The sequence below is a fragment of the Neolamprologus brichardi genome, chromosome 18, assembly GCF_056152115.1.
Source record: "Neolamprologus brichardi isolate AB-2024 chromosome 18, ASM5615211v1, whole genome shotgun sequence".
Lineage (NCBI taxonomy): Eukaryota > Metazoa > Chordata > Actinopteri > Cichliformes > Cichlidae > Neolamprologus > Neolamprologus brichardi.
This window is the reverse complement of record NC_142121.1, coordinates 29342183-29356778: the sequence shown is the minus strand read 5'-3', so window position 1 is coordinate 29356778 and position 14596 is coordinate 29342183. Positions and strand designations below refer to the sequence as shown.

General features: G+C 40.9%; 1 protein-coding gene across 3 annotated transcripts in view; it reads right to left on the bottom strand.

Moving 5' to 3' along the window:
* The window catches only part of LOC102776563 (abl interactor 1-like), a 21382-nt gene extending 6786 nt beyond the window's left edge, over positions 1-14596 (bottom strand). For 2 of the 3 annotated variants that reach the window (XM_087831270.1, XM_087831272.1), the window contains exons 1-7: positions 14373-14596; positions 9779-9946; positions 5187-5363; positions 2064-2078; positions 1482-1585; positions 1104-1244; positions 381-481 (exon numbers count right to left, since the gene is read on the bottom strand). In XM_087831270.1, coding sequence (XP_087687396.1) covers positions 381-481; positions 1104-1244; positions 1482-1585; positions 2064-2078; positions 5187-5363; positions 9779-9946; positions 14373-14489 — 823 coding nt within the window. In that variant the 5' untranslated portion in view covers positions 14490-14596. The remainder of the gene's footprint in view (positions 1-380; positions 482-1103; positions 1245-1481; positions 1586-2063; positions 2079-5186; positions 5364-9778; positions 9947-14372) is intronic. The other variant, XM_087831271.1, reaches the window with a different exon arrangement.

Below are 14596 nucleotides of genomic sequence, written 5' to 3'. Positions count from 1 at the left end.
GCAGCATTTATATTCAGTTTACTTTATTGAACACACCACTACACTTGCTCTCTCTGTGCTCAGTGTCCCAGTTTTCCTTCTTGCCTTGGTCGGAATTTTCCTGCAAAGCAGTTTCTTTACTGTATATTTAATACTGGTTGGAGCAAAAGGTCAAAAACATGGTTATGAAATATACATTTTCAGTAAGGCTATATGCCTGCGGCACTTTTTCCATTATTATAATGTGACAGAATACACAAGAGTAAATCTACATCCTGTCAGTTTTCTAAAAAAAGAAAAAAAAATCTATCCCAACTTCTATTCCAGATTTAAAGCAAAACTTTGCTCAGTTTAGAGTCACATGCAGGAGACGAGGAGACACAGCAGCGCTGGGAACTCACCTTGCCCCATACTGGGAGGAGAGGGTGTGGGAACTGCTAGAGGGACACCGACTCCACTGCCTCCACTGTTCTCCCTCCCACCACTGCCACCACTGCTGCCACTGCACGGAGAGCCAGGGGAGAGTTCGTGGCAATCAGTAGAAATGTGTGAGACAAACGTAATTACATAACAAAGTTTGACATCCTATCATTAGTCTCTCATATGTCACTCTGTCTGCAACAATGTGCCCATCACTATGGCAACCAATATCGATTTCTGCGAAGAAGCTGCGGCGCACGTAGAAGAGACGTTTATGTAGACAAAAAGGAAGAGATCCAAAGGTCAAAAGCACAGACTGAAGGAATTAATAAAGAAATGTAAATATCTCATTTTTTAAAAGTCTTATCTGCTGATTCCAATTTTACTAATAATTTTTTACATTTTTTTTAAACCAAACATTTCAATTCGAAAAAACACTGGTGTTTCCCTAGTGTCAGGAAGGTTATCTGATGTAAAAAGCAGCATTTTTAAATAAGAAAACACTAATCAGCCGTTTCACGTTGTCTTCATATCTGCACCAGGTTAGAGGGCCTCGTCAGTCTCACTCAAAAAAGTTACAAGGTCATTTCTTTACATATTTGCTTACATCGGCTTATTTCACTCCTCTCAAGTGGTTTAAATGCATCTACTTAACATTTGTGCCCCATTTGCCTGTAAACAAAGTTTAAATGGATCTGTGCTACCTGTGTGTCCTGGGTCTCTGATTGAGAGACGCTGTGCGCGCGGGGCTGTGCTGGCTCCCGAGTCGGGCCGGGCTCGTCATGTAGTCATTTGGCACCACTGGGGGCTTCACAGGCTCCAGTGTTTTGTAGGGAGTGTTACGTCTGGAGTCAGGTGAACACAGGAAAGAGGAAAGTAGAGTTCGTTTTCAGTTTCATGAAAGTAAGAGAATAAAATAAAGAATAGGGAAACTTTAAACATTTTAACTGCTTGCTAAAATATATCTCTGCATTCATAACCTACTGTGTGTTTCACTGGTTTGGCAGGAAGCCCCCAGTTTAACAGAGACCAGATGGGACCACGACCTCTTACACCACGCAAGTTAAACTGTAGGTTCTTACCCAAGGGTACCACGACCAGCCATGGGAGGGCTTGGAGGCTTCTGTGAAGGTGGGTTGGTCCTTGAAAGGGTCCCCCCTCGTCCCGCCGCATTGTTCCCATGTTGCTAGACAAAAAAAAAGCAAGTTAAAAGCCTGGTTTTCTGTAATGTAGCGATTTTCCTACCAATGAACCTGACTCTCAGGAGTCATTTCAACGATGATGAACAAGCAAATTCGGATGAGGTTCACCTGTACTGTATGAATGGAGAAAACACGAAGCACCAGTATGAAGGTGTCTATTATCTTACATAAAGAGTGTATGATTAATAGTAATAGATGGGTGAAGAGATTGTAAATCTAATTATACAACATACACATTAAATATCTTATTATATACACTAATCCTGCTTTATTGGACTGCCTTTGCACCAAATCCGATTAGTTTCTTACTGTAAAAACAATGTGTAACTGATTAAAAGTGTACATCCTTCTATGCATCTCAAAGGTAGAAATACATGTTTAATGGCTTCATGTGCACCTTGATAATGTGGCTCTGAACATCAATTTATGGACAATAACAGGAGAAACACAAGCATCTCTTACCTTGGCCTTAAGCCACTGAGTGCAAGCAGGCAGAAAGAGAAGACAAAAAACAAGCTCATTGGTTAAAGACTGGTAACAGTAACTTTGTACCCACACTACACGATGCTGACAGAGAATCAAGAAGAAAAAAGGAAGGGAGTGTATTGGTGTGTTCAGAGCAAGTGTAAAGTAAGGCTTTGCCTCCTTTTTCTCACATGAATACAGTTGAGTGTATTTAGACCATTTCACAATCCACAAATATTTTTATGTGGGAAAGACTGTGAACCACTACCGTGTGTGTGCTGCTAATTTTCCAGGTCACAGACTGCTCATCACACTGAATCTATAATTACAATTTTAATACTGTTCAAACTATACTTCATTATAAGCCAAATTCTAGCAGCATAAAGGAGGTTCAATTTACAATAATATAAAACTGAAGAAAGGCAACTTTAAACATTAATACATTTAATGTTTATCTGATTATTATATATTATTAATGCTAGCCTTTAATGTCAGTTACTCCTATGTTCACTTGAACACCTGCCTGCAGTAGAAGTCACACCAAATAACCCAATTTAGGTTTTAACCAACACAGAGGAAGAGCTCGCTTCCTTTTGTTCCACTTTGTACACAAACATTTGAAAAAAAAAAAAAGGACATGGAAACACTGTTTATGTTTTGTTTTGTTCCCTCTATGTCTGTATCTGGATCTGTGTTGCAGACTGTAATCAGGATAAGAGTCACTTTAGTGTCTAGTCACTGTGAATAACGAGGAGCGGCTGAGCTACATGTTTTAAGTGTCGTACCAGGAAAATAAAAAATTGGGTAGTAAACTGGTGTGAGGTCATAAATAACAGCAGAGTCTCTGAGTGGCTGCAATGTGGCTAAACCTATCACCATGGTAACTGCCAGAAAATGCCAAAAAAAAAGCCATTACGGTGAGGGGTTGAACACAGTGGTCCACACATGCATGAATGGGTCTTTCCAAGTTTGAGACTGATTTCCCATCTATCTGTGGATAAATTCCCCTGGACGTGGGGGAGAAAAGGGATGGGGGTGGATGAGTGCTCCTTAAAAGCTTGAGGGAATCCACCTCAGCCAAGAGGAAATGGGCTGTGAGGATAGAGCGCTAATAAGCTGCTAATATTTCCCAGCACGGCAGGAACACAGCCCAGACTCATAAATGCAGGGAAGCAAAATTACAAACATACCCGCACACCTGCATTAATAAACCTCTCAATATAGTTTATTTCTATGTGGCGGCTGTAACAGTAGTGAATAGGGGTCGAAATGATATCACAATATCTCAAAGAAATCTGCAATAATGATTTTTCTGACTTCATAGAAAAAAAATTACTGAGCTGTGTCTTTTATCAGTGATTAGAGTTGGAGATACAAACAAAATCAAGGCCATTTTCCTTCTTTTCTAATGAGCTACTGTCACTGAATAACTACTTTAATTTAAAGTCTAAATCTAAATATAGCGACAAGGTGCCATGAGCAACAGCATACTGCTAGGAGCAGTGGTACCATTAAAATCTTGATATCCTTTCTTGATATCCAATGACATTCATCCTTATAGTACAATAATAGTGACACAGTGACTAAGCATAAGTCAAATATAAGAAGAAAACTAACCTGGATAATGTTTCCCTGCTTAACACGTTAAGAAAAAGTCAATTAACTTTGAAACTTCAGCAGTCACCAAATAAAATCCCACAAAAAAATTTAATCTAACTCTCGCACACTGACTTGCTTACTGTTATATCTCACAAACACCTGATTGTAATTTAATACACGTATAGCAAAATGACGTGCAGGGGATACTGTGAAAGTCTTTCTCTGGCACACCTATGGCACATTCAGGTGTGCAGATATTTAGTCGGGCCACACATATTGAAAAATGTCTGGGATGCTGTCTCTTAGGTTGAGCTTTTTGAGCAGTTCACAGATTTATATATGTGTGCATGAGAAACAAACTGTATACATTCTCGTTTGCACAAATGCACATCCATAAGCGCCTTTACATACATACACAAGTAGCCAGGAAGAGAATTAAAAAGGAGCCAGCAGCCAGAGAGCTTTGAATCCAAAAATGCATTTCACAAGCCCAAACTGATTATCTAAACCTTGTTAAAATAAGTCAACTTCATTACATTCATAATGCTCATCCAAATGTAGACTCGCGTCTTATAAGCACGAACTGCTGTTTCCTTTTGCAGATTTCCAGATGGACAAAAAAAGAAAAGATTGCAGATTTTCTTGCATCTACAATGTGCTGATTTCTGCAGAGATCTGTCATTTCTATCATTCCTGAATGATGCTCAATTTGCATAGTGGGCCATGCCAAATCCGTCTCAGTGTGAGCCAGCTCTCAAAGGAGGAAACACTAGCTTTTGAATTTGAATCAGCGGATGTTTGAAAATCAGCGGACAGCCACTATCTCAACAGAGACAGACCAGGGGAAAGGGATACAGAGGCCAACTGACACACACGCACTATGGAAATTTATGACACAGGCAATCAGTGCGTATAAGTGTGTGTGCACGCTGACACAAGCACAGACACACAGTCTTGTGAAATAGAGGAAGAGAGGGGCGAGGAGAGGATGGATCATGGGGAGAGAGAATAAAAAAACTGAAGAATGAGGCGGAAGAAAGACTGAAAGATTTTTTTTTTACAATTTGAAGAGAGTGTGATGGTGTGAGTAACACTTGGCCATGATAGTTCCCTCAAAAACACACACAGACGATTAATAACTAGCAGCTTGGGTAATTGTTACCGGGCATGAAAAACTCTTGCCTGTGCAGCTATTCTTGGATGGGCTGAAGTGTTTCTGTGCTTAATCAACTAAAAGGCCAGCGTATTGATCAGCTCGCAGCCTGGGTGGGAGTGTGTGAATGAATTATGAATGCAGACAGTGAGGATGCTCACATGCAAGTACCAGGTGTAAACTTGACTAAGTATGTGTATTCCTCTCTGGGATAATTGATTACTGGGGGAAAACACGGCAATTTATCAAAGTAATGGACAGATGCAACAGTTTGGTAGTAATTATGGTGGAATAGTGCAGAGACGACTTTACTCCTACTCCTTGTTATAAGGCTTTTATTTTAACACAATGAAGAATATTTTCCTTACCTTGACGCCGTGTCCTACATCATCCAGCAGCGTGTAGTCGATAGGCTTTCGAATGTAGCGCACCGGCCGCTCCATGTTGCCCGGAGCTATGATCTTGTGGGTACGAGAGGTGTTTTTGTTTGTGGTCAGGATGCCGATTTCTCGGCGGGCCACCTTCTCCTTATGGATGTCCACTGTCTGTTTGAGGAAAACATAATATGGTCACTTACTGTTTTCTAATGTAAATTTGCTTTTAATGTAGGGAGGTGATACGGCATGTAACTGAACGCTAAAACCATGTGCTTTTATTCTTTCATATTTATTTATACTATGATGAAATTATGTTGATGTGCCCAAGTACACATCAACAAGTGGATGAGCTGGCGATCGAACCACCAACCTTCGCCCAAAGCGAAGGCTCGTTTTAACTTCTGAGCCATCATAGTGCACTGCAGTGAAAACTGTGTTGACAACATCTCCAAAAGTTGATTCTGTTCATCTGGACGTAGCGTTTTCTGGGAGAAACGTTTCGTCACTCGTCATGAGTACCATTCACAGAGAATTGGGGAATGGCTGCAATCACAGCATTGTAAGATGGCAAAAGATGTACCCTTAGGCCCCCTCCTCGATTCAGAGATGGTCTTTCCCTTTTCACGTAAATGGCCTCCTTGACTCCACGCTCAAACCAGCGTTCTTCCCTGTCCAGGATGTGTGCATGTGGGCCTAAGGGTACATCTTTCGCCATCGTACAATGCTATGATTGCAGCCATTCCAACTCTCTGTGAATGGTACTCATGGCCATTGATCAGTGGTCTTTGATCAGTGGGTTTTGGTCAGTGGTTGTTGATCAAAGGTCATGAGAATTTGCATAATTATGATTAAGGAACTGACCTCCCAGCCCATTGTTCCTTCAGTGGGCCAGTTTCAGTCATTATGCAAACGTACTGTTTATAAGATTGGGGAAACCTGCAGTCAGCTGAGACTGAAGAAGTCACTTGGATGAGTGACAAAACGTTTCTCCCAGAAAACGCCACGTCCAGATGAACAGAATCAACTTTTGGAGATTTATTTTCCTGGATGATTGAGAATGCATCAAGATGTGTTGACAACATTTTAATTGAAGACAGTTACACTTAATTTGAAGCAGATTTTCAAAGAGAATATGTGTAAATGAAATACGCGAGAACTACTGTTATTTGACAGCTTCTAGCTCTGTTGTGTGCGCTGTTCACAACCAATTTTTTGGCTACTGTGCACAGAGTAATCTATATTTAAAACTGTTATACCATCACCAGCTTCTGTTGCTTAAAACAGTTTCAACCAGCATCCAAAAGCTGCAAAGTGGACATGTAGTTGTACAAAAAAATGTCAGCATCTGTTTACAGCAATTCAGTAACAACAATGTTGCAACAATTGTTATTTATATATATAAAGAGAGAGAGAGCACTAGGTGCAGTGGCTCCCAAGCTAGGCAAGTGGCTCCAGCAGATCTCGGGAACAACAACAGATCTCTGTCCAAAAGAGCGCAGTCCTAGGAACAGCTAAGATACTGCGCAGGACCCTCAAGCTCCCAGGCCTCTGGTAAAGGACCCGAGCTTGAAGGATAGACCGGGGTGAGAGGGGAATTTATATATTATATATACATATATATATATATATGTATACATTGCAAATGGACACAAAGAAATATACTTTAAGAATAACATGTGTTTTAGAGCTTCATTTAATTATCTTTAATCATTTTTCCAACCAAGAGACTCAAAATCTGAGAAGAACTGTCATGTTGTGCTACTCTCTCACTGTGCCTGACATGAAGTCTCTGAGCTCTATCATCTATTTATCTGAATGTGTGTGTGTGTGTGTGTGTGTGTGTGTGTGTGTGTGTGTGTGTGTGTGTGTGTGTGTGTGTGTGTGTGTGTGATATTGTAGGCTCTTTCTTTAGGAGAGGAAACTGAAGTGACACGCCCAGCTTCAGCTGGGAAGTTACAAAAAAGACCTGCCCATTTCCTGCCAGTAACAGGCGAGCTGAGGTGCAGTGTAGATTAGAGAGAGTGAAAAAAACAGAAGGACAGAGAGGCACACAAGACAGAGGCACTAGACACTAGAAGCTGATTCTGGGGGGTTTACAGTAATTAAAAAGAGATTGAGAAGAGAAGAAAATGGTGAAATAGAAAAGGAAACTTCACTTTAGAGCTACTTTCCTCTGTATGCATTTCCTCTGTGTGTACATTGCTAAATGCATCGAGACGTAGTTGTTACCTAATGAGTGATAACAGCGATGTCTGCCCTTCATGATCTTTTGCGATCTCATTTTCTTTTGTAATCTCTTTAATAAACATCTGCCTGTCTGCTCAACCCTGTGGAGTGTGTTTTTTGACAACAGATGGTACAGATGGTAACTCTCACTGCCAGAGCTATACAGTGTGTCATTCTATTAAATCTGTTCTTAAGCAGATGATCATTCTCTGCAGAGCAACTGAGCGAGCTGAAATGTCTGTACCAAGTATGGTTTTAAGACATGTAAACGATGAATTTATATGTCGATGACTTCATGTATAGTTTGATATTAACTAAATCCAAACAACTAATACTGTTGATGCTATATTTTACGGTAAGGAGGTGTCCATAAATGTGTCTTTTAAATTTATACTGCAATATAGAGTAATGCGAAGTTGATCCTGCGCTTAAGAGGATTGGACCAACTGAAATGGAGCTGAAAAAGGCACAAGTGGGTCATTGAGCTGATGGATGACAATTTCGGGGAATGAACTGAGAGATAAATCAGAAAGAAAAGACAGAGTGAAAATGGAAAAGAAACCAAAGTGTAGAGTTTCAGATCTCCAACAAAATCAAATGGAAGCATGTCCATTTTTAGCCATAACCATTTAATTTAGGTTCTAATTCAGATTTCTCCTTTGATTAGACATGCTGCTGCTTTGCATTTTAGGGATTAGCCTGTACTGTATGTTTCTGCCAAAGACTTTTCAGCTGAGGCCTTTTAAATCAGACATGGGTTTGGCAGCAGCGTTTGCCTACCTTTCTTTCTAGAATGACAAATTGATAAACTGGCACAGCAAAGCACAGTTAAATATTCATTTTGTGTAGAGAGAAAAGCCATTATGGGGTATATGTAAAGTTAATGATCTTTCATCCCATCATTGAGTTTATGGGACTGGTTTTGTTTGCTTCTTTACTTGTGGTTAAATTATGCATTTCCATTTTGCATGAAAAGATTATCAGAGGTGTGGCACGCCCCACCCTGGAGGAAATTAACCTTTGGAGCCGATTCATACACTGATCTGAATCAAGACATTTTTGGAAGGATTCTTTATCGTTGCAAAAAAACATTGTGCCATATCTTCATGAATATATGTCAAACCGAAGGAATAAAAATTGGGAAACACTGTTGTGAAAGTATTCCAAACTGACCTAGATCCAGATGTTCTTCTGGATCCACTGACTCAGTTCATGCACGGTGTCAAATAAATGCAGCCATGGAGAAGGCATGCAGTATTATGGGCTGCTATTACATTTTCACGCACGCGAGGCAGCTTGCATGAACTAAAAAAAGACATAACCGGTTAGCTTGTTCATAAGATGCTGTTGTGGTTTCCTGTCTAAGAATCTTTTTGAAGCTGTCTTGATTGCCTGTAAATCAAATTACAGAATTTAAATTAAAACCTAATTCTCTGAAATGTATAGCACAAGCTTGCTTTGATGGTGTTGTGAAAAAGGGCAGATATGTTCACAGAATGCCATGTAACAGAATAAAAAACATGGCCTCACTTTGCTTTTACAGCTTCAGCAGTACAGAAAAAAAATATGTGACTACTAGAATCAATCTAGTGGTGAAACGAATGTTTTTCCAGCTATGAAAAGACAAAAAAGGCTGCAGTGAAACATTGTGGCCAGACTAAAGCTGATAGAAGTCGCTTCTCAGTTACGATCAGGTGAACGTACTGACTCAACAATTTCTCTTCTGTGCTGCTGCACGTCGAGGGTGCCATTGGGTGTGAAGCAGAAACATCAAGTTGGGGAAGTAAAGCTCTACTGAGCACCTTTAAAGGATTGAGAATAGTGTTTGGTTGTCCGCTGTGAGACTGCACCTGACTGCTACCACTCCGCAGTTTGCAGAGTAAAGTGGGAGCTGAAAATGCAAGCTAGAGTGCTGGCGTCAGGGTTTCACTTCATTCTGACAGGCTTAATGAAGCGCACAGGGAGGGGACGGGACATTCAATGGCTGACAGGCAGGGTGGCCGCATGAAGCGCACACAGAGGAGCAGAGACGGAGAGAGAGAGGACTGCTGATGAAGCAAGCGGGACTGATGAGGGACTGTGGAGGATTGGCAGCTCCAGCATGATCCATGCCCCCGCCATATCTGTCAGTCTTTATAATGCATGAATGTGCCATTGTGCAGTTTGGTATTATGACACTGAATAAAAGCAGACTGTGGCATTTTACTGTACTTGAATAACTTTTATCTAGAGAGGAAAAACCTATCTTTGTTCATTTGATGGATAAAGCAGCGATTAGACTGATAAAATCAGAGTTGACCTTCTTGGCTGACGATTCAAATCCCATGCACAAATACAGAATCTGTTGTGGTGCGTACCTGGGAGATGTGGTTGATGGACGATTCCATGCGTCGTAGTTGCGAGGCTTGAATATCCAGCAGCTGCAGCACATTGTTTGCTAAGGCATTGATCTGGTAGGCCACGCTGGCCAGAGACTGAGTGGTGTAGGCTTTGGTCTCCTCCAGGGCCTTCTTCTTGTCTTGAGCCTGGCAGGGAGAGGGAGAAGAACAAACTGATGTAAAAAACGAGTCGGTGGAAATGTGTGTGGGTGGAAAAAATGGAGAATTTGGCAGAAGAAAGTAAGGTGTAAGGTCCATAAAAGCAAGACAAAATGCTGTACTGTAATTGTTCCTCTCCTATCAGTTGTGTGAGCTGCAGAGTGAGAGGGCAGTTTTCTACAGGGAATAGTATTTGACATCCTCTCTTTGCTGTTTTTAAACTGCAAAGCCATGTTAAGATCTGAAGGGAAGTGAAGGAGAAAAGTTTGTGATTCTGTGAAGCAAAGGCTTTGAAATTGGGACAATGTCCGAACAGCTCCAACGGGCAACATGGGACAGGTGCACAGTGGGATTCGAGCCCAGAAAACAGGAATGCCAGGACATTTCCCAAATCTCCACCCGGCTGTGCAAACCATCTGCTTCTGGATGCCTTTAAATAGCAATGTGACTGAACGGACATATTTATAGTTTGGAAACAAAACGGGAGAATGCAGCCACACATTGAAGCACTCCAACAGCGAACTACCACAGAAAGACTGCAACTTACAACTACTACACAATCTACACCTGACTTATTAACAATCTGCTTCTGTAATGTGTACGAAAAACAGGAATGTGACACTTAAGATTGCCTCGGGTCATGAGCTCCATGATTAAGCTCCACCTGTCCTAGCAGACTACAAGAATGCCAACGAATGTTTTAATCAATTATCATTAATTATTAGATCATGATAATCAATATTTTGATTTGCTGACATTGATATTCTGTCCAACCCCTATTTACAAACTGTGCCTACAGAGTCACACATTCACTGATGCCACTGTGATGACCTAATGTCCTGCCACCATGCTACAGTTTTACCAAAAGCTGTGTTTTAGATCAGGGTGCCTGCACCTGTTTCCGGACTGCTGATTGGCTAAACTCATCATGGTAAGCAAATGTTTTTCAAATGTTGAAGTCTCACCTTATAGTTTTTTAAATAAAGAGTTCATAAGCATTCAGGCCAATTCACTGCTGTGTTGTATGCTGTACAGCTACTATATACATCTATATCACATGCAAGCTGTTTCCAAACCACCACGTGTTGACGTGTGTTTGGTAGCAAGAGGTTAAACACCTACACCATGACAGCACTTTTGAACATGACCACCAAACCACCTGCTCTGTGACCCACTGCGAGTTTAGCACAGAAACTGGTTTTCATACCTTAGGTTGGGAAAGGCTGACTTACATAACTCACTGGATGACTACTGAAAGACCTCGCAGAGCTATTAACACACAACATGTGAAGCAATGCTAGGACAGTGCTTGGATACGTGGTGATTCTTGCATGAGCTTAAAGCGAGCACAAAGAGGTTTAAAACTAATACCGCACGGAAACACACACATCTCCCTTATACACATTGTCCACTCTCTTTGAGATTTCGTTTTAAGTTTACAAAGGCTTTTTGTAGAGGCTCTAATTGGAATTCCTTTTTTGGTATGTGGAAGACTCCTATCTAAACAATGCGGTAAAATAAAGCAAATTCAGTGAAATACAATACTGAGACAAGAATATCCTCAGGAGTTATGAACAAAAAACACTATGAGTCAGAGGGGTATCGAGTGAGTTGTAGTTTGGGGGGGTTGGCAGGGCTAACATTCTTATATTACAGAAGGGTGAAATGAGTAATATGTGTGGTTACGCATACACAAACGATACACTGAAGCAAAACTAAGAACATAAATGTTCAGAACAATTTACACACCAGTGGGTTTGTAAAAAGCAGAACAATTTCACTGCGAGAGATGCTATTTTAATACACAAAGACCTTAGAAAGTTACTAAAAAAAACTGAGTCCTGCTCTCTTGTCTTCAGTTTGGTGTGTGACACTTTTTCAAACAGCTTCTGATCTAAGAATAAAACTTGTGTCTTTTTCCTGCAGCCTGCCGGGGTAGATTTACATATCATGGCATGCAGTTTGTTTTTTTTACATAGCGTCATCATTTCAGGTGACTGTGTGAGTTTGTGAACGCAGTTTTAAAAACTGTCCACATGGGATTACGCAGAGCTACTGTATCCAAGCTGATAACGTGGTTTGACAACTTGGGAGCAAAAGGCAGAAGACATTAGCATTTTCCGTGTTTGATTTTTACCCAGAACAATATAAGGATAAGCTACGCTGGCCCACATAATACTCTCAATCCCCTTCATTCCCTGTTGTGTTTGTCAAGTGTGTTTACATGCACGCAGAATCTGAGCTAATGTTTTTAACGTCCCTGAAGAAATCATTATCCGGGAAAAGCCACACACACATGCGTGCATTTTCATATTCCAGCCATGATGTCGGAAATAAACCAAGCAGCAGCCCAGGGCTTTCAAACTCAGCAGTGAAAGGGAATCAAACTAGCACACAATCAAACATTTTCAAATATATATAGATATATGCTTATGATATTTTTCTGAAATTAAGGCCTGATAAAAATGTGGAACTTATATGACACTTCGAATCTCTTGATGCACAGAGTTATTCCTTAGTGCCTTTGTCTCATTCACCTACACATAAATGATTCATGGAGATAGTAAATCTTATCTGGGTGACACCAGCTGGCTCCAAAAAAACATCCCTGTGTTTTCTGCAGATGACTCACAAAATGTGATTACATGGTTTATTGTTGGCTTCATGTGGTGCTGGGATTTTGACAGGAGCAACATTCAGTAGTGCTAAGAACGGACATTGCATTAAAAACAGGTGTGCCACAAAACTGTCCACTAGAAAATACATATGTTTCATTAATCAAAAATAAATAAAAAGGGATTCCTTTTTTGATTTGTTTTTAGATGGATGGATGAACAGGGATTTGTATTTTTGATGAGCTCATATGTGAAGTACCTTTATATTCCACGACCTAAATAAATTTGCAGCGACACCATGACAATTGGTTTTTCATTTCCTTTAGTTTATCAATATCAAAAGAATCAATCTGACGTGACAGTCTTTTTGCTATTATTATTTATTGAGTGCTCCAAATTCCTGTTTCACAACATATGACACCTGGTCTGTAAACTAAAGCCTCTAAGCTCCTGCTTCTTAAAGCAGCTAAGTTTGCCACCAGGTGCATGCCATTTCCTCTCAAACCGTCCAACTGATCTGCAGAATAATAGCTTCCTGCATGATCTAGCTCTGAAAGTGTTGCCTCACAACACCGTGTAAGCCCATCAGTAGGAAACGTGCATTCAAGCAGTCTAACCTACATTGCATTTTTGATGACAACCGGGGTAAAGTGATCTGATGTGCTTTTACTGTGGGCTCTCTCGGCAGCACAGTGATGAAGAAATTGCCAAGCTGAGCGCAGTTTCTGATTCAAAGTGGTCTTCTGTTCACACCAGACCATTGAAGCCACTGATGGGCTTTGATGTCAGCTCCCAGTATTCCTCACATTTACTCAATGCACTCTGTGGGAGACTAACAACTGAGGTTTATTGTTAATACCTCATTTAGCCAGATGCCCCAATGCTTTACTGATTTTTTTGACTTAATATTTAGTGAATATAAGCACAAAAAAACAAGCAGGCACACCTTTCATTAACCTGCACCATGCATGCAATCACAGGCATTATAAGATCCACACACACATTCTCTGGAGCCACGTTTTGCAGTAGACGGTTATATCAGGATCATTACACATTTATAGACTTGGACGAATTGCATGTAAAGTCTTTAGCACTTGGTTTACTTTGTGATGTATAAACTGGCAAGAAAGCTCACAGATGAGAAATGCCTTTAAATCCAGTGCTTAATAGCTAAAGGGAAGGGCTAAATCGTGAATAAGCCACAGTTTTAGTGAGTTTCTAGTGAATAAATGTGTTATAATAATCGCTCTGTGACAGTATTACATTTTCAAAAATATACATACAATTGTTAGCTTTTGTATTTTAAACGACTAAAGGGAAGGCTCGAGCCTTTTTTTTTTCGTTTTATAATACTGTTATGTCGTTTTCACGTGCGGTGAGCGTGCGGTTTTAGTCACATAGGGAGGAAAAAAGAAGAAAAAAAATCGGTTTTGAGATTAGCCTCCTTCACAGGTACCTACCACAGAATGCAGTCAGTGACAACCTACTTAGTCATAACAACGACACACCCTCTAAAAGCCCCCAGCAGCTCTCAGCTCACCGAGGAAACCCTTTAAAAAACAGAAACCAGAGGGATAACGAAACACAGCCATGCCCGACATGGCACCGAGCGGCCGCTTAAACCAGCGTACCGGGAGAAAAGACCACTCGGTGTAGCTAGCGATTTGATAGTCGCTTTCGTTCCGACCAGCATTTCCTGCCCCTGTGGTTTCACTCACTCCCACTACAACACCGCAGACACGACGGTGATAAACCAGTAAATTCACCATATGCAAGGGCGGTTTTTAGGCGTTTCTTACCTGAACATAATTGTTTTCACAGTATTCCGCTACCCGGGACAGGTTCTGGTAGCTTTCCACAAGCGCTCTTTTACCGGCAGGGATTTCCTCCTCTAATAGCATTTGTAGCTCTGCCATCTTACATCCCTTTGCATTTCTCTCCTGCCTGTCCTTTTTCTCAGCGAGGCGAGGCGGTGATGCTGTGCTGTGTTGCTGAGAAAGGGGCTCCCCCGCCTGGCATTGTG